Here is a 27,719-nt window from a genome sequence, read left to right on the forward strand (position 1 = left end):
TGGGTACTGGAACTCCTAGACAGATCCCCTAATTTCCATATTTTTTTTTTTCCTATACTCCATTTTATTGTTTTTTTTTTTTTTTGGTTTTGGTTTTGGTTTTTTTTTTTTTTTTTTTTTTTTTTTTTGCCTAAGTTTTATTTTTGTAGCCCTTCTACTGAGGCTTTCATTTCTGCCATCATAAATTTAATTTCCAAGGTCTTTAGGTTGTTGTTTGTTCTCTGAGGGTCCTATTTTTACTTGCAATCTGTTCTTCTTTCCTGGTTGCACTATCTCTTCTAAACGCTGTGAGGATACTAAATATATCATTTTCTGGAAGTTTTCTTCCTCTTGTATAGTCTTTATTTTCTCCAAGTGGCTTTCTTCAGATATCTTTTAATAGCTGCCTGCTTATGCTTGGTAGTGGGGGCAAAAAAGCTGATTTGAAGCTTTGTTAACATGAATGGAGCTTGTCAACTGTGAGCTTCAGAGGAGGGCAGTCTGCCCTGGCTATTTCCTTGGGTAACCCTGATGCAGGTATCTTGCCTCTGGACTGGGCAGTTTCCCAAGAGAATCTTCCCTGAGTTCTGGAAGGTGAGGAGGGGAGGAGTCTTGAGGAGTCTCAGCACACAAAAGCATACAGTCTCTTAATCTTCCTGCTTGGTACCCCAGTCTGGAGACTCATGGTCATATCTTTCCAGAGAATGAACCTGTCTTCTGCCAGGCCTGGGGAGAGCAGTAAAAAAACTATTCAGGACATGGTTGGGGGGTGGGGGGGGTTGCAAATATGATTACTTTTCAGACTGCTTTCAACCAGTTTCCATTACTCAAATGCCAATTCCCAGTCCTCTAACCTTACCTCTACTTTTAAAGTTTCCTGGTGCCACCATTCCCTGAGACTTTGAAAATGTAAATTGTGTTAGTTTGAGGCTTCCTCACTACTGACTCAGGATCTGGCTTCCTTCAGTCTGCTTAATCAGTTATAGCTCATCGGTGATTTTTAGCTTGCAAAACATTGTGGTTGTTGTGTGTTCGTCCCTTCTCACCATCCTTTTGGGTTTATGGTAAAGACAATCACATTATTGTTGTTTTTGTGGTGTTTCAAGAGGCAGTAAAGTTGAATGCGCATGTTCACTTGCTCATGAACCCACCCACTCTGGCTCCGCCTCCACTGACATCTCTCTCACCAAGGTCACCAGTGACTCCATGTTCCGAAACCCAACGCAATGTTCTTCATCCTTGACCTGCACAACTTCTCAGCAGCTTTTGTCAAAACTGATTGCTCTCTTGGCTGGTCCTCTTCTCTTGGCTTCTGGGATGCCACCTCCCACTTCTCTGATTTCCCCTTCTCCGTCCTCTTCTCAAGTTCATTTTCCTTTACCTGTCCTCTGAAGAGTGGTTTCTTCAGGGTGGATCCCAGGCCACCCCTTCCCCTCTCCCTCTGCACTCACTTCTCTCTCCTTGCGGAATCCCACACTTTTGTTTGCGGCTGCAGCACTGACCTTCCTTTGATGTTCTGTCTTCTCTTAACTCCCAGACATGCTTAATTAACTTCAAAGTGTCTAAAACAGAACTCCTGATTTTTTTCCTCTAAATTAATTTCTCAGCAAGTCTTCCTTACCCACCCTGCGAAGCAAGCAGAAATCAGAGTCATTCTTGTTTTCTCCCTCTTCCTTACCCTTGACATCCAAAACATCAGCCAGCCTTCCTGACTCTGCCTCCGTAATGTGCCTCCAGTCTATCCGTTTTCCTCATCCTCCCTGCCACCTTCCTTTGTCTGTATGCTGCTGTCATCTATCTCTTGCCTTGATTATTGCAACAGGCTCCAAACTGGTCTCCCTACTTTTTCTCTTGGTTCCCTAAAATCAGTTGTCTACACAAGTGATCTTTAAAAAAAAAAAAACAACCAAAAAGCAGATTAGTGTCTCTTCTGAGAAAAATACTTTGTGTTGCTCTTATAACAAAGTCCCACTTGTTGCCATGTCTCCAGCAGATGTCTGGCTTTTCTACTGGGCGCCCTTGTTATCTCCCTGGGGGTCTCCACGTCTCTTCTGGGTGCTGCAGTCTCCTGATAGACATGCCAGAGCACATATCTCTCCTGTTTTTCTATATGTTTCATTGCTGAGGGGAGTGCCAAAGGGGTGACATCTATGCCCTAATATCCGACAGCTTTAAAGATTTTTTAATCTTATTTATGGAGGTATAACTGACACGTAATATCACATTAGCTTCAGACGGACAGCACAGTGATTCTGTAATTGTACTCATCGTGAAATGCTCACCACAATAAGTCCGCTTCACATCCATCTACTCTCTTCGCAATGTCCAAATATGCAATACAGTGTCGTTACCTGTAGTCACCATGCTGTCCCTGACACCCCCAGGACTTATTTATATTCTAACTGCAAGTTATACCTTTTGACCATCTTCACTCATTTCGTCTACTCTCCACCCCAGCCTCTGGCAAGCACCACAAACAGCTCTGAGTGGGAGTATTTTCTAGTTTTGCTTACAGCCTCCTCCTTTCTACAGGCTTTGGGTCCAACAGGTTCATAGAGGGGGAGGGTTTGGAGGACCAGGGGCATCAGCAGGGCAGGCGGTGAACTGAATAACCGCCATGAGGCTGCACTGAGAACCTTCTCTCTTTCTGACCACTCAGACCTTGCTTTTTGAGCAAGCTTGATTTTCCCAAATCTTCCCAGGAGGTTTCTCAGTCTCTGAGGCAAGTAGAGCTCCCCGGAGCTTTGACCAGAGAGGTTTAGATATTTAGCTTTAACTCGTTCCTCACCATGACCACTGACTTTTCTTTCGTTCTCTAATCACCCCCCACACCTTGTCCCCCTAAAATGTCCCCGTACATTTTTGAGGACCCAAAAGAGATTCACTGTTCTTTCTGTATAGGGCTTATCCAGTAAGGTGGGGTTTGTCCTCTTTTCTTCCCCCCACAGTCCTAATGCTATTCTTATTTGAGATGCTTTGATAAGAATGAAACTGCCTGCTCTCTGGCCTGTGGTGGCAGCAATTCCCTGAGATTCCTCAGTGCGTTGCTTGCTGTTAGCTGAGAACTTGAAAGGCGCATCAGTTAATTCAACCTAATGAAAGAATCTGTCAGGAGGTAAAATCAACAATGCGGATAATCAAAACATTCCACCGGCCCACACATAATTTTTACTAGCTCGTTTCCTCCCAGCGCTGCCAGGGTAACACCCTATGCAATGTAGATAATAAACATAAAAATCAAATCATTGTTCTTATATTCATGGCTTGTTCCTGGATTTGGTCACATGACTGTTAATGAGGGAGTTCTAAAGTGTGGATGGAGTAATTTTTCACCCTATTTCCAGTAACTGTTCTATTTTTCTCAATTCCGAATAGGATTACTGACAGCATACACACGGCGTGGACCTGGAACATTTCTCCAGGCCCTTAATCTTCCCTCTTCCCCTTGTGAATAGTAGGAACACAGTGTAGCTTTTCCACAATGGGGTTGCCCTCGGAGAAGACCCCTCCCTAGATGCTTGCCCGGCCCCATGTGAACAGCTCTCAAATGGAAGACGGGCAACGTGACCAATGCGTGCACTTTGGTGTCACGTGAACCTGCATTGAAATCTTGGCTTTGGTGTCACGGTCGACGTCGGACGAGTCGCTTAACCTCTGTAAGTCTTAGTGTCTCATTATGAAAATGGGGCTTTTAATAGCACCTACCTCCTCACGCTGCTGAGGACTAAATGAGCTAATCCATATGCAAAGTGCTTATTATGCAGAGGCTGGGGCATAAAAGAGCTCCATAAAGTTAGCTACAATTAGTCATAGGAGCTGGGTGGAGGACCGCTGCCTCCCCCGCACCCCCTCCCCCCCCCCTCCCCCGCTCCCGGCCCCCGAGTGGACCTGTTCCAGTCTGGGAGGCCTGTCTGTGTGCACCGAAGGTCCATCTGATCCCCTGTTTATCAGAAAGGGCGTCTTGCAGGGATGGCCACCCTCCAGAGTCCCCAGTGGTTTCCATGGTCGCCTCTGGGTACAAAACTCAGCTGCACCTTTGCAGAAAGCTCGTCCTGCCTGTGAGCTCAGTCTCTCTGGCCAGAGGTGGAGACCCAAAGGGAGAGGGGCCTCCACACTTTTGGAGCCCCATTAGGGTTAACATAGCTTGTTCTCATTCTGCCTTGCTCTGAGGATTCCAGGGCTTTAAGGATATGGTAGGAGAACATGTAAAGTCAGCCCAGCAATGTCAAAAGCAGGATAGAAAGATGGGGCGCCTAGGTCGCTCAGTCAGATGAGTGTCCAACTTTGGCTCAGGTCATGATCTCACAGTTTGTGAGTTCAAGCCCCGTGTTGGGCTCTGTGCGGACAGCTTGGAGCCTGGAGCCTGCTTCCGATTCTGTGTCTCTTTCTTTCTCTGCTTTTCCCTTGCTTGTGCTCTCTCCCTCTGTCTCTCAAAAATAAATAAACGTTAAAAAAAAATTAAAAAAAAAAAAAGCAGGATAGAAAGAAGTCCGGGCTGTCCCAGTCAGTCAAGGAATAACAATAACAAGAATAAATCATTTCTATTTTTTTATTTTGTAAATGTTTATTTTTATTTTTGAGAGAGCATGAGTGGGAGAGGATCGGTTTCGGGGGTGTGGTGGGGGACAGAGGATCTGAAGTGGGCTCTGTGTTGACAGAGGCCGGGACTCGAACTCATGAACCCTGAGATCATGACCTGAGCCGCAGTTGGACGCTCAATCCACTGAGCCACCCAGGTGCCCCAAGAATAAACATTTTTAAAGCTTGAAACAGTAGCTAGCCTCTGTTGAACACTAGCCTCTATTGTTAAGACTTGTGTTCAGAACCTTCCATGCACTGTCCCCTCTTCTTGACAACCCTGTGAAGCAGGTACTGTGTTTACTTCCAACAGTGCCTCTGGCCTCACAATGAGTAAGCATCGGAGTCTGAATTTGAACACAGGTTTTTTTGGAGGGGGCGGGGAATGCGACGAACATTCTAAATCCTTGATTTCATGACCCTTGAATTCAGGCAGAGTCAGATCACCCCCCTCGAATGGGTGGTGTATTGGGAGCTTCATGCATACGGACGACTTCTGTCTTCAAAATGCCCCACGGGTGGACTCAGCTCCTTTTCCACCAGCTTCTGAGCTGCCGGCTGTCTCAGGAGGCAACATTTTCGCCTGGTTCTTACAAATGAAAGGCCTGTGTCTGCCCTGCTCTTTTTTTCCCTTTCCTCTCTTTACTATAATCAGGAAGTCACGTTTTTCAGTTAGGATAAGGCAATTACTTTTCTGCTGACTGAAGACTAAGCAGAAGGTAAACCAAACCTCCTTTTCACGTTAATTTTACGGGGACAGGATTGGGAGATGGCCTGACTTCCCTGCGTCTCACCCCTCTCTTATATCTACACCTCATCTGATGAAGGCATCAGTCAACAACAGCGACAACCAAAGTGGCATCGACAGTGTAACTGACTGTGGTCCTTTTCACTCTCCTCTGGGAAAGGATGAATAAAAGTCACCATCTGTTTCCCAGAGCTTTGCTGTGCTGGGGTCTAACTTTATACATAAGTACAGTTAACAGCCTGCCCCACCCTAAGGAACAATAGAATAAACATGAAAATTAATTTGTATTTTTTCACTTGCCTGGGACTCATTTTTATTGACTCTGACTGGGGCGCCTGGGTGGCTCAGTCGGTTCAGCGTCCGACTTCGGCTCAGGTCATGATCTCGCGGTCTGTGAGTTTGAGCCCCGCGTTGGGCTCTGTGCTGACAGCTCGGAGCCTGGAGCCTGCTTCGGATTCTGTGTCTCCCTCTCTCTCTTCCCCTCCTCCACTCACACCCTGTCTCTCTTTCCTTCAAAAATAAATAAACATTAAAAAAAAAAATTTATTGACTCTGACTAAGTAGGCAATGCACCTTTGGTAAAGGGAATTGAGTAAGATACCCCACGTTTCTTTAATGATTGGAGGTCCAGATTAACTGTTGCTGTTAAGCAAACAGCAAACAAAAAATTGTCTGTACGTGCCTTCTTTTCTTTCAGAGAAAGAATCTCAATTATCTGGGCTACTCTGAGCTACGTGAACATTGCTGAGAACAGTCAAGAGCCCCAAGAAACAGTTTGCCCCCCTCCTCCAGCCCACAGTCAGGGGTGAGGAGAACATTCTGTTCTTGTCCGTGAGCTTTGCCCTAAAAACCCGAACCCTGCACTCCTGGACTCCTGGCCTTGTGAACTAGCCATCCTCTGCCAGCAGCATCGGGCAGAATCTCTTCCATCTAGTTGAGTCCTCTTTTCGTCCGATTATATTCTGACAGGTGCCTGCTGATTCTCAAACTGCTTTTCAGATTCACATGCTGTCAAAATCTTCCTGGGTTCAAGGTGAAGTTTCGATCAGGGAGACCTGATGCTCGGATTTGGGACCATTGGTCTTAGTAAACACTGTAGATGGCACCATGCAAAGCCATAGAAAATGCTCGTTCTCCAAACTCTGCCCTTCCTTTGCTGTAGAGAGAAGTAAGACTCCGTGTGTAGGGACTAAGATCTAGGCTCCAATCTTCCTCTTCCTGACATTTAGACCAACCTTTGGCAAATTTCTCAACCTTTCTTTGTTTCAGGTGAAGAGGAATTACAGAAACATTATTAATTCATCCAGTGTGACGTTAAAGGACAGGGAGGGCTCTAAACGGCCTTAAGAACACGCAGTGCTGGGGCGCCTGGGTGGCTCAGTAGATTAGGCGTCTGACTTCGGCTCAGGTCAGGATCTTACAGTTGGTGGGTCTGAGCCCCGCATCAGGCTCTGTGCTGACAGCTCAGAGCCTGGAGCCTGCTTCGGATTCTGTGTCTCCCTCACTCTGCCCCTCCCCCTCTCATGCTGTTTCTGTTTTTGTCTCTGCCTCTCTCTCTCTCTCTCTCTCAAAGGAAAAAGGAAAAGAATATGTAGTGCTATGTGGATGTTTTACCAAAACCTTCTCTGGGTTTTTGGAATTCTCTTTGGAATTAGTCCTGTGGGAATATGCCTCTGTGGATCTCTTCTCACCTCTAATTCAGCCCCCTTTTCTTCAAGCTGTTACAGTCTACAATCTGAAGTTCTGCCATTTTAAAAAATCACACAGCAGCCACCTCATCATCACCAGACTTTCCTCTCCAGGCCATTTTCTGGAGAATGTGGCTCATATTCCCTGGTGAGAGAACAAATCGGTTATTCATTACATCTTATCAATGAGCTAGGGCTACACAGAAAGGAAGTCTAATGAAATCAGAAACTTGGAAATACCAGCATCTGCTTTGTCCCGGGTTTTCATCTGGGGTGTAACAAAGTCCCACAGGACATTCCTCCAGGCTCTGAGATGAATGCTGAAGGCATTGAAAGCATTTGCTGAATCTCTTTAGAATTAACTCCGAGGAGCTGACCTGTCTTCTCCTGAGAATTATTTGGTTTAAATATTAATGGGGGAGAATTTACAACGTTTAGTTTCACACTTCTATATAAATGTTTTGTGGTAACATATGCAATTAATTATTTTCTTTTTTCCACATGCGCAAAATTTTCTCTTTCACTCTCTCTAACCTCTTAATCCAAGTCAAAAACTCATTTATCTTCTTGCTGTTTTAATATTTCAGTTTCTCTTTCTTGTTTTCACTCTGGTTGTCATGTTTACCTGGCGTCTGTGTATCACCTCAACGCCAGGACCACAGATCTCCCCCGGGATGCATTCTTCAAAGGTGAGAGGTGAGTGAATGGGCCCATGTTCAATGACACCTGCTGACTCCCCCCCCCCCCCCCCATCTGTGAAGAATGGAATTAGATTTTGTGCTTTGGGGTGCTAACTTTGAGCTCTTTTCCTTTATAACAAAATTACAATTTGTAGGTCAATGAGGATGTGTCAACTAGTCAAGATTGGGGAACTGGAGGGTTGCTCAGTGGAAACAACTTTAGAATCTTCCAGATGGAGGGCATGGGGGAGACTACAGCTCTGGTTTGCTCACTGAATCTGGACTCAGGGGATCCTTGCTGAAGTTTGGCATTCAGGACTAAAGAGATTTACCTGGAATCTGCATCCTGTTGGCCAGAATTATTGCTCCTTTCGTTCCTCATTTGTATGACTTTTTCACTTGGCAAATTCAAAACGTATAAAGCAGTGAATCTGTCTGTATTCTTCTTTCAGATGACTGATCCTGAAGGCTTAGGGTCCTGCACAGCTTCTGTTCTATCCTAGACTGTGACTGTCTCACTCAAGGTCTCCTTTCTTCAGCTCACTACACTTGGGCAGAGCCCTGTGATGCTTGGCCAGATAAATAAGATCTGTAGGTAGAAGGGCTTTGGTCCCTAAAGCCCTCTGCTCCAGTTACCATAGAAACAAGCCAAGGGTGATACCCACCACAAGGGCTCTTAAAGCCACACATACTTTATTCTGAGAATCCCATCGCATTACAAATACCACTCAGCAATAGTTTTTATTTTTTATTATTTTTTTTTTTCAGCAATAGTTTTTAAAGGCATGATCTACTTCATTGCTCTGGATGGCTTTGACTAAGGCTTTCAATTCCCTGTTGCAACCCTCCCTCCTTTAAAATAATTATTTTTTGTTGTTGCTTTTAAACTTGATGGGAAAAAAATGACCAATTCATGCCAGTTGAGTTATAGATCCTGAACAGATGGTTTAAGATAATTTATTACATGTTACATATTTACATTTAATTTATTAGATTTATTCCTAAAGTTTGGGGAGAAAATTTAGTACCAACTAAAGAGTTATAATTAAAAGAGCACAGAGACAGGGTGCCTGGGTGGCTCGGTTGGTTAAGCATCCGACTCTTGATCTCAGTTCAGATCTTGATCTTAGGGCCTTGATCTCAGGGTCGTGAGTTCAAGCCCTATGTTAAAAGAGCACAGAGACAGCAGTCAGAGACCCCAAGCACTGATGGAAACTTTAGCTCTCTCAGAGATAACACTTTACTTTGTGACTTTGGGTGATACCACAAACCTCTCTGGCCACGATTTCCAGTTGGTAAAAGCAAAGGACTGGATCAGCTGATCCCTAACTTTTTCTAGGTTCAAGAATTCTTTGAATTTGTGGTGTTGTATAGTAGCAGAAGAGATTCCATGAAAAAAATAGAATGTTGCTCTGTCGACAATTATGTCAGAGAGTAATAAGCACTTTGTAGGAAGGTTGCTACCAACATCATAAAGGAAGGAAAAGGGAAGGAGGGAAAAGAAAAAAATACCACTTACTAAACTTCTGCTGTGTGCTAAGAAATTCAGAGACATTATCTCATGTGAAAACACATCATTTCAGAGATTTCCTCCTTAAGGGACAGAGATGCCATTTCTGCTTCTGGCCCCAAATGTGCAGGATAGGATAGCTAACACTGAGTGAATGCTTTCCGTGTGCCAGGCACTTTTCCAGGCACTTCGTGCATACTTACACAATTTATTATCCCCATTCACAGATGAGGAAATCGAGGCACAGAGAGGTTAGGTAACTTGCCCAAGGTCATGGTTGGTAAATGGCAGAGCCAAGCTCCAAAGTCAGAGAGTTGGGCTCTAAATCTGTGCTCGTAACCATATCCCATATTGTCTCTTTTCATTCATTCATTGAAGAAATATTTGATGAACACTGACTATTGGAAGGTAATGCCCTAGACTTCGTCTTATCTACTGGATGCTACGTATTATAGACAATGGAGTCTACATTCTATATGTTATGTAGGATATGATGAATAACATGCCTATATTCTATATACTTTATAAGATGCATTAAGCTGTATACACTACTGTCTATATACAATGGGTAATAGACACGATTTATTATATGTACCAGCAGTGTTTTGCCATAATAGGTATTTAATAAATATATGTTGAATTAATAAATACAATACTCATTCAACATCATGTTCTATTCTGGCAGAGCTGGGTCACTGAGGGTTTATTCTTCCAGTTCTTCCCCTATCCTAGCCCTCTCCTTTAAGGGCAGTTTCCGTCTTTTACCAGGTGTTCTGGCTTTTTGGGGACAGGTAAATTCATTGGCCCACCCAAGTCTGAGCTCTAGTGTGCAACAAGGAGTCGAGAGTACAGTAGGAAATGAAGGAAGGGCTGACAGCTGGGCGATGGACAAAGGAATGGCAGGGCTGCAGGTGGGCTTGGAGGGAAGCCAGGCATGCCTCCCAGCCCCATCCAGAGAGGGTTTGCCTCATGCTCTGAGGTTCCTGGCCCTCTTTTGCTTTCTTGAAAACAAAGTTCAAAGTCGCAGAACTGGGAAGGTGTTAGTGATAAGCCTAGCCCAACTCTCTCAGAAATCATAGGCCCCACTCGCTACTCCCCAAACAAGGTAACAACCAGGCAAGGCCTCTGACTGTTCCTTAGCCACTAATTTTTAGTTGCAGTACTTTCTCCCCATTTTGGGGGTGGGGGGAGCGGGTTGTCCTCAGCTCTGCTGCTTTTGAAACAAGCGGACAGACCGCTTGGGATCCCTTCCAAGTGCTCAGTTCTCCCCAGGATGGATGGATGGATGGATGGAAGGAAGGAAGGAAGGAAGGAAGGAAGGGAGGGAGGAAAAGAGGGAAAGAAAGGAGGGAGGGTGGGAGGGAAAGCAGGGTGAACGGATAAATGCATGAATAGATGAATGGATGAACAGAGGAGTGTGTGCATAGATGGATGCGCAGGACCCTGAGAGCTATAACGCCAGCCGGCCGGGCCGAAGCCCTCCTGAGACCCCCGCCCTCCTCCATTACTCTGGCCGCGGCTCCTGAGACCCCGGCCAGCCCCGGCCCTCCGAGGGAGGGAGTGGAGGACGAGGGCGAGGGGAGGGGAGCGGGGGAGGGGAGGGCCTTGGAGACCGAGAGGAGGGGCGCACGGGGAGAGGGCGCGGCGCGGGGGGCGACGGGCGCCGCGGGGGCCGGGCGCCTGGCTGCGGCGCGGGCGGGCGCGGGCGAGCCCGGGGACGCGATGTCGCCGCCGCCGCCGCCGCCTCCTCGCCGGCCCGGGCTGCGCCGCCGGGGCTGAGCCACCGCCGGAGCCGCGAGCCGAGCGGCCGCCGGGCGCGCCCGCAGCGCGGGAGGATGGGCTGTGGCGGGAGCCGGGCCGATGCCATCGAGCCCCGCTACTACGAGAGCTGGACCCGGGAGACCGAGTCCACCTGGCTCACCTACACCGACTCGGACGCGCCGCCCAGCGCCGCCGCCACCGACAGCGGCCCCGAGGCGGGCGGCCTGCACGCGGGTGAGCGAGCCGGAGCGCGCGGGCCCCAGGCGCCGGGAGGCCGGGGCCGACAGGGAAGCGGGAGGGATGCGGGGCGCCGGGGGAGGGGGGGACGGGCGGGCAGCCAGCCAGAGATTTCTGTGCGGCAGGTGGGGGGCTGGGAGGTGGTGGTGAGGAGGACAGACCGACAGGACCTGCGTGCTGACAGACCCACGGACCCAGGCCCAGGGAGCGGGGGGAGGGGGGCAGCGCGAGCCCCTTGGAGAGGCTGAGCCCAGTCCCCGGGGCCACGGGGAACCCCACGCTCTGCCTCCGCCCGCGCACACTCAGTGCGGGGACCGAAGCGTGGGGCTGGGAGGACACCCACCCGGCACGCACACCTGCGCGTCAGCCCACCCGCGCGCGGCGCGCCCCCCAGCCCCGCTCCCCGTGGACCCTCTCGGGCCGCGTCTGCCACCGCGGGCCGCCTGCCCCTCTCTGCCGTAATTTATAGACGAGGGGCCTGACCCAGATTGCCTGGGTGGAGTCTTCCTCGTCGCTTCCCCTTCGCTCCCGCAGGGCTTCGAAAACCAGAATCCCAGAACCCCCCCCCCCCGCTCGCCCCATCACTAGTTATGCACTTAAGCTGACTTCTCAAGCAGCTGTTCCAGAGCGAGGACTTCCCTCCCTACCCCCAGGTGCCTCGGTGCTTTATGTGGATTAGAACTATAAATTAAATACGCTTACCATTTCCCCTCCGGCAGAAATCTAATAGAAGGATCTGCAAAGAAGTTTCTGGTCCAGTCGCAGATCAGATTTTTTTTTTTTTTTAAAGCAGACACTAATAATTGTAGAGTAGAGATGAACATTGACTCTTGCCAGAGACTGAACCTTTAGTCATCAATGTGTTGCTGTAAAAGGAAGAAAACCTCACTACTTATTAAATGAATGTTGTCAAAAGCCAGATCATTAGTGGCATAAAAATGTTTTGACTATTTACTGACTCCTTTAGGTTGTTGGCATTTTTGAATAATGAACTCTAAGATAGAAAATGAGGTTAATTTGAAGCATAATATCTATTGTAAGGAGGAAAAAATGTGAAAAGCTCTTAAAAATTCAATACTACTAAACTCCTGCTTCCTACATAAGAGCTGCCACTTTAGGGGCGCCTGGGTGGCGCAGTCGGTTAAGCGTCCGACTTCAGCCAGGTCACGATCTCGCGGTCCGTGAGTTCGAGCCCCGCGTCGGGCTCTGGGCTGATGGCTCGGAGCCTGGAGCCTGTTTCCGATTCTGTGTCTCCCTCTCTCTCTGCCCCTCCCCCGTTCATGCTCTGTCTCTCTCTGTCCCAAAAATAAATAAAAAACGTTGAAAAAAAAAATTAAAAAAAAAAAAAAAAAAGAGCTGCCACTTTAATCTTAAGAATCAGTCTCTCCATCTTTTAGGACCAGAACTGTCTCCTTTTTCACATGAACTTCGTGATTCCCTTTTTTATTTTTATTTTACTTTTTAATGTTTATTTATTTTTGAGAGAGGTGGGGGGAAGGGCAGAGAGAGAGGGGAGAGGACAGAGGATCTGAAGCAGGATCCAAGAGCAGAGAGCCCGATGGGGGGTGGTTTGAACTCATGAACTATTAGATCATGACCTGAGCTGAAGTCAGACACTTAACCAACTGAGCCACCCAGGCACCCCAGGGATTCCCTTCTTTAAAAGGTAAGTACTGTGGGTACAAGACTTAAGGGCAGTATTTGTCTCTAATGTTTCTGACTCATTGTAGCAATCATAATGGTTACTTTGTGTTGCTGGTGCTTTCAGCAAGTTTCCAAATGATGTGTTGGCTAAATTCAGGGTCAGAATGAGGATAAGACATAAACTTTCAGAGGGACCTGGTAAATGTTGGATTTAATAGCATTTCCCAAGGAGGAGTGGTACTTCTCAGCAGAGTCAAAGGCCAGAGTTGCACTCCAAGGAAGAATGGTTTTCAAAGATCTAGTGTGAAAAAGAACAAAGTACAGTTTCAGGGAATGGTTGCCTTGGTGACTGGGAGTATGTGGTACATGTGTGTGCATGCATATGGGTATGAGATGGTTATTATGGGATGGCTAAATATTCATTTCCAGTGCTTATTCCTTTATTAGTCTGCCATCCTGACTCATATCCCATTGTGCCTCATGAGATCAGGTCCCTGCAACAGGTGGGACCTAGGACAAGCAAGTTTATTTATGGTGCCTTGCCGAATGTGGGACAGCCTTGCCCGATGGTGGTCCTGAAGACCTCCATCATTCCAGGACAGGACCCTAAAATTGGCAAGACTCTTAAATGGGAAGGATCACTTCGATTCACTAGAAATTTCCATCAGCCTCAGGGGAAAGGGACGTTTCTGAAGATCAAGATGAAATCAAGGCTTCCTTTACAGTGCATTGGCATTCCCTAGGGCCTTTAGAAAAGTGGCTTGTTTCCTGTGAATTTTTCAGACTGGAAACTGGGCATCTGTAGTCAGAGTGGGTCATCCAAGGAAGCTACAAATCTCCTAAGTTTCAGCCACCCTGGGAGATTAGCCAGGACCCTTTATTCTTTTCATCCTCCCTGCTCCGCCTGCCTCACCCACCTCCTGCCGGTGTTCCACCCATGAATTCAGTCCTAGGCTTCTGGAGGGCACCTTAATGCCCCACGGCAACTGTATTGTGATAGGAAGCCAGAGGGTACCATTTCCTGTTTCCATCAATCTTTGTCTGATGGGGGACAAAAGGAAAGACTGGATTTAAGACAGTCCAGATTGTAAAATCAGAAAAATGTCTTCATTACTAGCATTCCGGAGCTGAAAGGGGTCTCTGGAGGCTGGCTACCTATTCATGGTAGGATTCAATTAAATTGCCCCAGTTTGGACATTCTCTCAACCACTTCACCGCAATTATTTATCCCTTAGTCCTCAAGAGTCTTTTCTTTCTGTGCCCCTGGTCACTCTCCTTTAGCGTCAAGTTGAAGCCACCTTTCTTCTGGCCACCCCAACCTCAGGAGCCATGCGGGTGGGGAGTGGACTAATTCATCTTTATACCTCCGTGCTAGCACACTGTGGAGCACATGTGTGACCTCAGGTTGGGATATCACGCAGGTTTTCTGAATGAATAGGCACTTTGTCTAAAGGTACCCTGCATTCCTATCAGCTCTTTCTAGATTCCCTCCTCCTCCTCTCTTCTTTCGGCCCTTGCTACTGAAGTTTGCCCACTTGGATCCATTTAACCTAGATTCTTCAAAGTGTCTTTGTCACCCCACAGCTGCTCTTTAAAACAGCACCCTATTCCATGGAAACGCCCAGCCCAGTTCAAAGATTCCATTTCTTTCGTAGCACCCCTCCCCCCGCAACTCTACACCCACGTCTACTGAAAAGTCCCATTTAAGCATGTCTGCTTGTACATCTCACTTCAGTTTCTCTTAGTCTAATCCAGACTGAGGCCATATCACATGATAGTGTTCAATAAATATTTGTTGGATCGATTCTGCATTTTACTGCAGGAAGCAGCAGGTTGGGGGAGGGGGGGTTCTGCCAGTCCTACGAAGGAAAGTTTCTTGCCTCCTCATTACTCAAAAAGTGGATCCAGAGCCTCTGGTTCCTATTTTTGGAGATCATCTCCAAAAGCCAGCAAATTCAATTAGGTTTTTAGATTCTGCTATTAAGTAGCCTGGAATCGAAGACTTAGCCAAAACCACAGTATCTGATACCCATTGCTTCCCTGTGTCGCAGAAGCCTGTCTGTCTGTCACAGGAGGAAATTAAATTTATCTGACATGATTTAGTCTTCGTAAAATCAGTTTGCTGGATTGATTTTTACTTCTGTTGTCTGAGAGGGTCTCTCAGAAAGGGAGTCTCTGAGGTTGCCTTGCCCCAGCCTGCTCAGCCATTCCATACGTAACGTCCTAGATTTACCTCCATCTGATCATAAGTCCCTTAATTGCCCCTTTTTGTACTGTTAGGTATTTTCCTGGTTTCTCTAGGGAGTAAAACATTTCAAATGTCTCAAAAGCCCTTCTACTTTCCAGTTTTAAATTACTATAATACTATAATAATTTAAATTACTATAATAATTACTTTAGTAAATGCAAGTAATGGAGGATTACAAAATTAGAGACTCACAGCAAAACGGTTTACCTAAGTAAATTGATATACGTAAAATACAGTGAAGAGCACTTAATGCTACCATCAGCTAATGTATATTGATGACTCACCAAGGGCCCGGTGCTGTACTCAGCAGCACTTAATGTAAATCATCTCACTTAATCCTAACGGCCGAGAAGAGGTAGGAACTGTGACCCTGTTTCTTTTACTAGCAAAGGCATGTGGCATAGAGTGTGTGAATGACCTTTCCCGGTCCAGTACTGGGATCCAGCTCTGCTGAATCCACAGCCCGTGCTCCTAAATACCGCTTTCTTGATTAATGGGAGATTCACTGCAGACTCGTTGCTTTTCCAGTTGATGGGACTCAAAGTCTAGTGTGATCTCTGGATACTCTAGTCTGGTCTCAGCACAGTTTTCGTCTGCAGCGTCCTTGAGGATGGGGTATGTCTTCCCTGGGCAAGGAGGCCTCCCCATACTTTTGTGGAGCAGTTCCCCTTGCAAGAAACTCTTCCTGCTGCCTTGTAAGTTCTACCTGGTGAGCTCCAGGCCCTTGTAACCAAGTCTTGTACAGGCAACTCGCAATATTTGAAGAAACCTGTTGCATCTCCTGTCGCCACTGATTCTGCGGCCCCCAAACACATGCATATCCGTCAGTCATTTCTCAGACTTGTGGGGACCTGACCACATACCTCCAAAGACGTTGTCTGGCTTGTCAAAGTCCCTCCTGATATAAGAGACCCGTTGTTAGCTCCAAGCTTGTGGTGTTAGCTGAGCAGCGTGGGGCAACATGTGGACACTGAACCTCTCCTGATGCAGGTAAAATCAGGTTAGGATTTGTTTTCCTGCGGCTGGTGTTGCCTATTACCTTGATGACTCACATTAAACGTGTGATGAGTTAAAACCCTTAGGGCTTTCTTTCTAGTTAAATTTAAGTCCTGTGGCATCAGAGATGCCTGTGCTATATATCCAGCACCAACACCTGGAACAGAGACTGGAACATAGGTGGCACTCAGTAAATGCTTGCTGAATGAATGGTTTATTTCTCCCATAAATCCTGCATTCATACTATTGATTTCAGGAACCCAAAGTTGGGATTTTTAAATTTATTCCTATTAAAGTATATCTCGTTAGTTTCAGTTTAATGCTTAAATGTGGTGACCTTGATTCATCTTGATAGTGCCATTAAGACAGTATTCTAGGGGCACGGGGTGGCTCAGTCAGTTGAGTGACTCTTGATTTCAGCTTAGGTCATGATCTTAGGGTTGGGGATCGAGGCCCACATGGGGCTCTGTTCTGACAGTGGAGTCTTCTTAAGATTCTGTTTCTGGGGCGCCTGGGTGGCTCTGTCGGTTAAGCGTCCGACTTCGGCTCAGGTCATGATCTCGCGGTCCGTGAGTTCGAGCCCCGCGTCAGGCTCTGTGCTGACAGCTCAGAGCCTGGAGCCTGTTTCAGATTGTGTCTCCCTCTCTCTCTGACCCTCCCCCGTTCATGCTCTGTCTCTCTCTGTCTCAAAAATAAATAAACGTTAAAAAAAAAAAAAAAAAAAAAAAAGATTCTGTTTCTTTCTCCCTCTGCCCACCCCCCCCCCCCCCCGGCTTGTGCATGCTCCCCCTCCCCCCCGCCCGCTTTTCTCTCTCTCTCTCAAATAAATTTTTTTAAATTTTTTAATGTTTTATTATTTATTTTTGAGAGTGAGAGAGACAGAACACAAGTGGGAAAGGGACAGAGAGAGAGAGGGAGACACAGAATCCAAAGCAGGCTCCAGGCTCTGAGTTGTCAGCACAGAGCCCGACGTCGGGCTCAAACTCACCAACTGTGAGATCATAACCTGAGCCGAAGTCAGACTCCCAACCGACTGAGCCACCCAGGCACCCCTCTCTCAAATAAATTTTAAAAAGAAGACAGTATCTTAGGTCTTTGTTTCCCTGTGTTGACAGACGAAAGATAAAAGACATTTATTTGCTCTCTCATTCGTTCAATATACATTAGGCACAAAGTTGATTAAGATTTGTTCCTTGAACCATAAGAAATAATATAGTGGAGACAGACACAGAGGTCACACACTTCAGGGCAGCATGGTCCATACTGGAATAGCATGGGGGAAAGATGCTGGAGGAGTACAGGGGGCTGAGTAGTTCGATCTGGGTGTGTGGTGGGGGGTATACAGTGTGTGGACAGAGCCCTAAGGGAGTGTGCGTGGCAGACGAGGCAGGATTGTCCCTGCAGGCCTTCACCACCAGGGAGGTGAAGGGAGCTTACACTGCTTCCTCTGTCCAGAGCAGTACCAGTGGAGAGCTCATCTGGGGCTTTCTGATGGCTACGGCTCCTCCTTGCCCCCCAGCTCCCTCTGTCTACCTGTTGCACCTGTGGTTATATTATTAATTAAAAAAAATTTTTTTAATGTTCATTTATTTTTAAGAGAAAGAGACAGAGTGCAAGCAGGGGAGGAACAGAGAGAGAGAGGGAGACACAGAATCCGAAGCAGGTTCCAGGGTCTGAGCTGTCATCACAGAGTCCCAATGCGGGGCACGAACCCAGGAACCACGAGATCATGACCTGAGCTGAAGTCGGATGCTTATCGACTGAGCCATCCAGATGCCCCACTTGTGGTTATATTTTTGAATAATTTATTGATAAATGTCTGCCCCCTTAAGCATGACGAGCTTTATTAGTTAGGTAAGGGGTCTTTTTGCTGACCCTGGATCCCTGTGCCTAACACCGTGCCTGGCTATAGTAGGGCCTCAAGTGATCTCTCTTTAATGACTAAATCTCCTAAAATGACTGTGTGTTCATTTCTTTCTTCCGGTAGTACCCACAGATGATGTTTTCATTCCTTAGAAGTTCCATCCGCTCATCCTTCTTGGGTTCTCATCTACCTGATGAGTTGTATAGTAGGAAAACACACCCACCCTTTTCTGCCCCCTTTGCCAAACACTAGCCTCTTTGTTACAAGGGTTGTTTTGCAACAATTGCTACGAAAACAGGTGGGAGCAAACGCAGGCTGTTCATAAAGTTTAGGAAGTCTCACGTGCCCTGTCTCTTGGGCAGAGTTATATACATCCTGCCACAGTTTCTCCAGGGACCTTGTCCAGCCCCGTGATGGCACCAGCCACACTGCATTGCTGGAGCTTACTCATGCCTCTGTCACTCCAGTCAGCCTGTGAGCTCTGCCAGGTTGGGCACTGCGTGATTGGTGGTTGCATGCCTGGCTCTAACAGTGAATAAAATGAATAGTTGGATGAATGATCCAGCTAAGCAAATGAAGTTTTGTCTTCCATCCTCTTTCCTGAGTCTGATCTTAGATGATTTTGTCTTAGAAGTCAATTACTGAACTGTGTCTGTGTTAGATACTAGACAGTCAATTCTGACTCTAACCCTAGATGAATTTAAGGTTCCAGACGTGGGCCCCACTTGGAGGAAGATAGTCCCCTCTCAGCTGGCAAGGAGTCTTTTCCTGGCTTATCCTGTAACTCAGCAGTCGACTCCTCAGGCTTAGACCACTAGTGGTCCTGCCTTTGCCTTGGGATCTATGTACCTGCAACACCTTCCTGCTGATAAGGCCTTTCTGTCCTTTAGTGCTGTTGGATGTCTGAGCCTGTTCGTGGCTGACGGTACCTGGACTTGCATCCCAGGAGCCTTTCTATATCAGCTTCTACCACTCTCAGAAGACCACTGACTTCTACTGCAAAATCCTATCCCTGCAGGGACTCCTACCGAGATTCTCTGGCTAGTCCGAACACCTCCTTGGCTTCCGTCTGGAGAGGAGGCTAGATGGGTGTATCCCCAGCCTACATTATGATCTAGTCCCTTCCAGCTTAGCTGCCGCCAACATTCACCTCCTTACATGCTCTCCTCCCTCTTTGCCCCCCAACCACCTCCATCTCTCTGTTATGGGCTCAACTATCTGTCCCCCAAATTTCTATGCTGAAGTCTGAACCCCCGGTATATCAAATGTGACCTTATATGGAGATAAGGTCTTTACAGAGGTTAAAGTGAGGTCATTAGGGGAGCCTGGGTGGCTCAGTTGGTTAAGCATCCAACTTTGGCTCAGGTCATGATCTCACGGTTTGTGAGTTCGAGCCTCACGTTGGGCTCTGTGCTGGCAGCTCAGAGCCTGGAGCCCGCTTTGGATTCTGTGTCTCCCTTTCTTTCTGCTCCTCCCCTGTTCACGCTCTGTCTCCCTCTCCTTCAAAAAAGTAAATAAACATTAAAAAAAAATTAAAAATGAGGTCATTAATATGGGCCCTAATCCAATGTGATTGATGTCCTTATACAAAGGGAAATTTGGACACACTGACACACAGGGAGAATAACATGTGAAGATAAAGGCAGAGGTTAGGGTGATGCTTCTATAAACCAAGGAACACCCAAAATTGCCAGCAAGCCACCAGGAGCTAGGAGAGAGGCGCGGAACAGATTCTCCCTCCCAGAAGGAGAAGGAAGCTTCCTGATCTCAGATTTCTAGTCTCAGACTTGTGAGACAATAAATTCCTGCTGCTTAAGCCACCAGTTTGTGGTACTTTCTTACAGCCGCCCTAGAAAACTAACATAAGTGTATTGATGAGCTCTACCATTGTGAACACTTGGAAATAAGGAGAGAGAGGGTTTCTGTTGTCACTACCTCACTCTCCCTTCCGCGATTGGTTGATTGGGTCAATTACCTGGTCATTTAAATTCAAATAATTCCTGAGCATCTAATACACGTGAGAATTTTTCTTTGGGACGTTAGTTTACATAACTCTCTAAAATAACCTCCTAAACCATTGTCATCCCCATTTACCAGATGAGGAACCTGGGGGTTCAGTGAGGTTGAGCAAGGTCACCCACCGGGAAGTAGGAAAGCCCTCATCGGAATTCAGGGGTCCTGTTTTTAAATCCAGGGCCGTGTCTGTTATGCCATAGCTGCTCAGCATGGATTTAGTGTCCTCCTCCACCCCCTCTGCCTTGAGCTGTTTTGAAAAACTTCTTGGAGTGCCAGCCTCCTGCCAGCATTTACAAGGCTGAGGACACAAGTCCTTGAGGAGGGCTCCATTGCCCCCTCCCTGGGCTGAGCTCCCTGAGCAGGGCTGCAGAGAGGGCTCGGAAAAGCATCAGTCATCTGATGGGCTCCTTAAAGATGAACGGTCTTTGGGCAGAATAATATACATGTTTTCAGCTTTCAAATGCAATGGATATTCCTTAAGAAACTTCAGGAAGTACAGAGAAGCACACAAGGGAATAGCGCCTCCGTCAGCATCTGGGTTTCACCCTCAGGTCCTGTATCTGGGTTATGCAGGGCATCTTTGATCTTCTGTGCGGACTATGTTTAAAGTTTGGGGGTATAGGAACAATTCCTCAAATTTCTTGAGAGCTCAGAGGCCAAGAAAAAAAAAAGTTGTTTTGTTTTTCTTTGTGTTCAGGAAAATATTTGGAGGTAGTGGCAGCCAAAGTCTAGTTTGAATGGAGGAAGAGGTGAGGGTGGGGAAGGCCATGGGTAAGTGAGGGGATTTTTCTCCCTTTTTTTCTTTTAATACTAAGCACATACAGTTGAATTCAGGTAAATTACATACGAGGCAAATGCATACTGTGACTCCACTGTTTGCCATTTTCCTACATCCCTCTGCCATCCCCACAATTGGCTCGGGCAGAGTTTTATTTTTTTTTTAAAGTTTTATGATTTGCTTTTGAGAGTGAGAGAGACAGAGCACATGTGGGGGAGGAGCAGAGAGAGAGGGAGACACAGAATCGGAAGCAGGCTCCAGGCTCTGAGCTCTCAACACTGAGCTCGATGTGGAGCTTGAACTCATGAACCGCGAGATCATGAGTCAGATGCTTAACCAACTGAGCCACCCATGCGCCCCCCTTAGATTTTTTTTTTAATTTAGCTCCATCTTTTTACAAATACTACCAATTTCTCCAAGATTCTGGGATTAGGTTGTCTGTTAGTCTTAATTTCGGGTGATTGTGAGTCTTGGTCTTTTTCTGTCTTCATAGGCATTTCAGTGGGCAGTTGGGCAAGATGGAGTGGGTAGCTCGTAGCCAGATGCCCTTCAGCCCCAAAGTCCAACCCAGAGCCTGTTGGCCTTCTCCTCTACGCCACTGCTCCAGCCTGTGATCCATTCTCACCCACGGGACTACCCAGCCTGATCTGCTGTCCATTGACCATTGCACATGCTTCCTCCTCTTCAGTGAGCCCACTTCTGACACCCGTCATGACCTCTAGTCCCTGGACCTTTCTGGGCTCTCTTCTCTATCATCATCTTCCTTCTTATTTTGCTTGAAGGTTATAGTTCACTGGTTAAGGAACTCGACTTTGACAGCAGATATTTACCAGCTTTGTGACCTTGAGCAAGTTTCTTAGCTTGTCCAGATTGCAGTTTCCACGTTAGGGTAGGAATCATTGTTGAATGAATGTGTTCACAAACGTGAAGTGTGAGGTCTTTCAGTGCTGCCATTCTCGTACCCAGGTTCTCCCACCTCTTCAGTATTGCCCTGGGCTCGCCATGCCAGTTTCAAACCTGGGGTTTGCTCTTCCCCTGTGCTCCTTACATGCCTGTTTCTGAGCTGCCTGGCATTGCTGGAGCAAGTCATAGGTACTGGTGATCGCACCCAAGGGCCATTCATTCTCTAGAGCCTCAGTGTTCTTACCACTTCTTGTCAATTCTGTTAATTCCTTATTAACATGCTGTGACAGTCCCCGTGTGATAGCTCCTGACACAATCCTATTCTTTCCCTCTGAACAGTAAAAGAAAAAAAAAAAATCAAAGACTCGCTGCGAATTCTCCCGTCTTTCCCTCGAATCACCTGCTGTATGTCCTTCCGGGCACCTCAGTATTTTAAAACCATCTTTAGCCCCCTGCCCTCATCTCTGCCTGTTTGGATTCTAAAGTGCACTGACGAGGTTGTTCCTTGTCACTGTAGGTGAGGACATCACAGGCCATCCTGTTCTGCAGGGTGAAGGTCTACTGTGTGGTCCATCGGCTGTCCCTGAGTCCAGGCCACTATCCTGTTTTACTTGCACCTCAGCAATAGCCTGCTTCTGTTCTCGCCCTGGGCAAGTCATTATTCATGTTAGAGGGAGAAAAATCTTCCAAAAACATGTATCAGGTCTTGTCACTCACTTGTGAGTGACCGCTCTGGTAGCTTCCCAATCTGTCATATGTAGAATAAAACCCCACTCCTTTCCTCAGCTTCCATGCCCCCATCCCAAACAGCTTCTCCAGGTTTGCCTACCCTGCTCTCTCTCTCTCTCTCTCTCTGTGTGTGTGTGTGTGTGTGTGTGTGTGTGTGTGTGTGTGTGTGTCTCACCGAGTTCCAGCCATGCTGGCTTCCTCTTTGTTCTTTGAACACCCTCACCACTTTCCTGGGGCGCTTGCTGGAATGTGCCCCCCCACCCCCTCTTTCCCTGGTTGACTCCACGTCACCCTTCAGCTCTCAGTTCAGATGTCACCTCCTCAGAGACACCAGCCTTCCTCAGTTACATCTGATTATTTGTTTCTTTTGATCACCAAGCCTGCCATTGTCTTGTTCATTTACTGTCTGTTTCTTCTTTACTCCGTCACTCCAGGAGGTAAAGGGACTGCAGATCACATTCACTGCTGTAGCCCAAGTACTTAGCACCCTGCCCAGCACAGAGTGGGCACTTAATGAATATTTGTTGAAGGGAGCCCTCCTCATCTTTTGTGTCAGTAGGGAATTGCATGTGGTGGCGCAAATAGAATCCAGTTTAGCAAGGAGAGGCTTTATTTTTTGCCCTTCACAGAAGTCGTGGGCAGCTGCACTGCTCAGGAATGCCATCAAGGACCTGGGCTCTATAAGTTTACTGCTTTGCCATCTGTGGTGTGTGTGGATTTCTTTCTCATAGTTGCCAGGGGTTGTAGCATCTTACTTTAGATAGGAAGAAGGGGGAAAAGCAGAAAGGCATGCTCTACCTGAGTCTACTTCTTTTTATCTGAAAAATGACAGCTTTCCCAGAACCCAGTAAGTTTTGCTTGAGTCTCATTGGCCGGAACTGTGTTATTACCTGGCTGTCCCTGGCTGTAAGACAGTCTAGGAGATCGGGACTTTCAGTTGGGCATGTACACCCTAAAGATATATCATGATCCTTTTGGCAAAGAAAAAAAGGGGGGGAATGGACGTTGGGTAGGCTGCCTACAGGGCATCTATGCCTTTCATCCTAAGCCTACATGAGAGAGGAGAGAAGATTAGAAGGAGAAAGGGGAGGAGGAAAGAAAGGAAGGGGAAAGGGGGAAAGGGAAGTGAGGAGGGGGAGGTCTGCTAGAAACCAAAGGAGCATAATACTGGTATTAAGATTTTGCCATACTGCTACTACAACTAATTGGTGTTTTTAGCATGTTTTACCATGTGCCAGATGAGTTCACAAAGGTTGATACTTGCTGAGAAAATCACATGTGCTAATAATGAACTAATTCTAGAGCTAATACAAGAACTTAAACTTAAAGCTTCCAGAATAGTCTTTTAACATCAAACTCTGTGTGGTGTACCTGAGATGTGCATTGGGATTTCCTTTGTTTTCTGCTTCATTTTCCAGCAAAGTTAATGCCAGCCGGAAACTGATGTGCCAGCTGATGTTCTGTGGCACCAATTTCCAATCAGCGGGAACATTTGTGGAGGCTCGCTGTGCAGGGTCATACTGATGCTCAGGCTGGGGGCTTCTGTTAGAGAAGCAACAGATGGCCGGTTGGCTAATACAAAGACTTGACGGTAAATCCTGCAGAAATCTAGAAAACCCACCCCACTATTGTCTCCAGGGCTTGTGGACTTTAGGGCATGAGGAAACTGAAAGGATTTGAAGAAAACAGCAGGGCTGTTTGGGAAATTGGTCGTCATAACAACAGGGCACAGGCTACAGTGAAAGCGGCAATTGCCTGCACGCCCTTCATAAGGGGGGCGATTCAAGTTGAAGCACGAAACCAACACCTCATTAAATGACTACATGCAAGGATTGCTTTTCAGGGACAGTCTTCGGAGCAGCCAAGCTCAGATTTGCTTGGCTGTGGTGATAAGTGATGTGTGTGCAAACACAAATGAACACAGCCACTGCCTCATGAGCATGACTCCCATTAAGTGCGTGCCCAGCATGTGCCAGGCACTGCATATTTATTACCCAATTCTCTTATCCCTATTTTACAGATGGGAGAAGTCAGATTGGTGAGGGGACTTGCCCAAGGGCTTGAAGACTGTAAGTGGCCGAGTGAGGTTTGGAACCCAGCTCTGTCTCATTCTGAGCCCCGCGCTCTTCCTCTGGGCCAACCCCCTAACTGATCACTAGCTCTGGTCCTCATTGACTTTCAGCTGGACATTTGCAACAGCCTTCTGACCTGTCCCCCGAGCCCCAGTCACTGCCACTCCAGTATCTTTCACATCATTGCCCGGTGAATATTCCCGAAGCATAACTGGGATCATTATGGGGTTATTCTCCTGCTCAGAGCCTTTCATGATTTTTCTTTGCCAAATGAGACTGCAAATGTCTTAGCCTGGCATTTAAGGCTTTCTCTCCAGCCTGGTCTTCCACCAGCTGTTTGCAGGTCCTCTACACTTATCACGACTCAGGGCTGCCTTTTGCCTGTAGCACCTTATCCTGTTGCCCCCCCCCCCCCCCCCCGAAAGCCCAACAGCCCCCGTGTGCCTGCCTCGGTCGTGTGTTCCCTTCTAGTGCACACGCAGTGCACTTACTCTGTTTTGCATCTTCTTATTTATGGCTATGACCCCTGTCTGATGTCATACCGCGTACTCTTACAGACTGTCGGGAAATAGACTGAGATGGACTTTTACTGGGGAGAGCTTTAGGGAGGAACACCTGTGAGGGGTGAGGGAGGCGGGACTGGGCTAAGGGCAAACTTGAATTGCTGGGGGCTCTGGAGATATTGTAAGGAGAGGCGCTGTCACCCTATACCAGCCAAGTATCAGCTGCAGTCTGCCCCTAGCAAGGGGAAGTGACCTTGGGTGGGGCCACTTCCTTCCACAGAGGGCAATTCCTCCAGAGGCGCTCAGCTGTGAGCCTTCAGTGGTCGCCTCTCCCGGCCGCTTGAGGATCTGGTGTCAGTCCTGCAGGGAGATCCTGGGAGAGACCACACTCCTTATTTCTCAGTTGGCTTCCCTGGTGGCTACACATCACATTTACTTGGGGAACATAAACAAAAGGCCCCACCCTGAGACTTCTGCTGAAAGCCAGCCGGTTTGACAAGTTCTCAGGGCAGAGTGAAATTCCCTTGGTCAACGTGGGGCCTAAGACTCTGCATTTCTTTTTTTTTTTTTTTTTTTAATTTTTTTTTTTCAATGTTTTTTATTTATTTTTGGGACAGAGAGAGACAGAGCATGAAAGGGGGAGGGGCAGAGAGAGAGGGAGACACAGAATCGGAAACAGGCTCCAGGCTCTGAGCCATCAGCCCAGAGCCCGACGCGGGGCTCGAACTCACGGACCGCGAGATCGTGACCTGGCTGAAGTCGGAGGCTTAACCGACTGCGCCACCCAGGCGCCCCTAAGACTCTGCATTTCTAACAGGGGCCCAAGTGACGCTGATGCTGCTGGCCCATGGACCTCTCAGAGAAAAGCAGGTCCTAGATCACAGGTTGGCAAACCTTAGCTGTAAAGGGCCGAGTGGTAAACACTTTAGGCTTTGTGGGCCACGTGATCTTTGTTGCAGCTATTCGGCTTTGCTGGTTTTAGCACCAAAGCGGCCACGGGCAACACATAAATGAACGACCGTGGCTCTGTGGCAATGCCCATTCCTGTCCTAGGTGATTCCGAGGCTCAGCCAGCTTCAAGAGCCAGTGTCTTTAACCCTCAAGGCAGTGTGGAAGAGAGAAAAGGACTGGGCTTGCAGTAACTAGTTCCAGCCCTCAAATGCACCTCTAACTAGCTTAGCACATACTGAGCCCTTAAACAATGTCGGTGGAATGAGCAGATAAATGGGACTAAGTGCACTTCTTACCTTGAAGGCAATGTTTTAAGTATTTTATTTTTGAGAGAAAGGGCGTGAGTGGGGGGAGGGGCAGAGAGAGAGAGGAGAGAGAGAATCCCAAGCAGGCTCTATGCTGTCTGCCCGCACAGAGCCCGAAGCGGGGCTCGCACTCACAAATCGTGAGATCATGACCTGAGCCGAAACCAAGAGTCGGACACTTACCTCACTGAGCCACGCAGGCTCCTCTTACCTTGAAGGCAGTTTTTGAAGGTTGTTAAATTATCTCTGATAACATTAGATCATTAAGATACTAGATATTTTATTATGCAAATCATGCTCTTGAGTCGAGTGGGGTCTGGGAAGCAGACCGTATCCTGGGGGAGTAAGGTGCCCGTTCTCTGGGGAGTTGCCCCTGCCTTGGGCTTCCAGGAACTGGGACTCCTCCATCCCTTCAGCACAGGTCACTGTTGGTTCAGTGTCATGAGATGCCACCTCCAGGGATGCCTTTCCCAGCTGGCAATTCTTCTAAGAGAGTAGTGCTGCTTCCAGGAGGTGTGAGGAATAATCATCTCCCTGGGGTCTCTCTGAGCTTTACCTTCCCGTAGCTCTCCTTTTCCCTCACAGGCTGTGACGCAGGAGCTGGGAGTGTTTAAAAAGTCGCCACACGTCTGGTTGGTTGTGAGTCTGGGCAGCTGATGAATGGGTTGTTTTTCTGAATCAGGTGCTCCCTTGTAGAGACACGGGCTTCTAGACATTACATAAGGCTGCAGAAAACATCCAGTGAACTTAGAGAAAAAGGATCATTTAAATAGAAGCTGCCAAAAATGTTAACAAAGAGACCCAGGGAGAGTGTGTCCAACCCAGTTAGTTTTATTTTTTTCTTTTGCACAGGAATTCAAAATTCAAACACCGACTATTGTTGGAACCCCCGAATCCCACAGCCACAAGCAAAAAATCAGTGGGAAATGTAATAAAAACTTAAATAAGAAGGTGATTTAAAGATACGTGCCGTCTCGCGTGCACACACACACACATACATAACACACAGACACACACAGACACACACACGCCTGCAATTATATCTTCAACTGAGCATTGTTCTCCCCAGTCATTGGTGTCCCCAGTGACACCAGAGGCTTGCAATTGCTCAGAACAATTCTGGAATCCCTTCGTTGTAGCCTCAGGCATTTTTTAAACACAATATTCAAACATATACAAAAGTTTAAGACCTTAACATGGCACACACATATTTCAAACATATATATACTTGAGAGAATGGTATAACGAGCTCCCACGTACCCATTACCCAGCTTCAACAATTCTTGGTGCATGGCAGATCTTGTTTCCTCTGTACTTCCATGCCCCTTCACCAGCTGGATTAGTGTGAAGCAGATTCCAGAAGTCATGTCACTTCATTCATAAATACTTTCATATGGATCTCCAAAATATAAGGACTCTTTTAAAAATGATATGTAAGTTTGGGCCATAGGAAATGGTCATTTCTTTAAGTCGAAATGGTGGAATATCGGCAATTTTATAGGCTTCGACCTTATAACCACAATACCATT

At 47.2% G+C, this 27,719-nt stretch overlaps 2 protein-coding genes across 3 annotated transcripts in view; both read left to right on the forward strand.

Moving 5' to 3' along the window:
* Positions 1 to 8,437, forward strand: part of ATP6V1C1 (ATPase H+ transporting V1 subunit C1) — a 150,135-nt gene extending 141,698 nt beyond the window's left edge. For both annotated transcript variants that reach the window (XM_042923487.1, XM_042923488.1), the window contains 6 exons: positions 3,435 to 3,635; positions 6,003 to 6,110; positions 6,575 to 6,713; positions 7,024 to 7,141; positions 7,581 to 7,689; positions 7,829 to 8,437. The gene's annotated coding sequence lies outside the window, so the exon portion shown is untranslated. The remainder of the gene's footprint in view (positions 1 to 3,434; positions 3,636 to 6,002; positions 6,111 to 6,574; positions 6,714 to 7,023; positions 7,142 to 7,580; positions 7,690 to 7,828) is intronic.
* A 2,581-nt stretch (positions 8,438 to 11,018) lies between these two features.
* Positions 11,019 to 27,719, forward strand: part of BAALC (BAALC binder of MAP3K1 and KLF4) — an 85,100-nt gene continuing 68,399 nt past the window's right edge. The window contains exon 1 of the mRNA XM_042923494.1: positions 11,019 to 11,178. Coding sequence (XP_042779428.1) covers positions 11,019 to 11,178 — 160 coding nt within the window. The remainder of the gene's footprint in view (positions 11,179 to 27,719) is intronic.

This window comes from Panthera leo, chromosome F2, assembly GCF_018350215.1.
Source record: "Panthera leo isolate Ple1 chromosome F2, P.leo_Ple1_pat1.1, whole genome shotgun sequence".
Taxonomy (NCBI): domain Eukaryota; kingdom Metazoa; phylum Chordata; class Mammalia; order Carnivora; family Felidae; genus Panthera; species Panthera leo.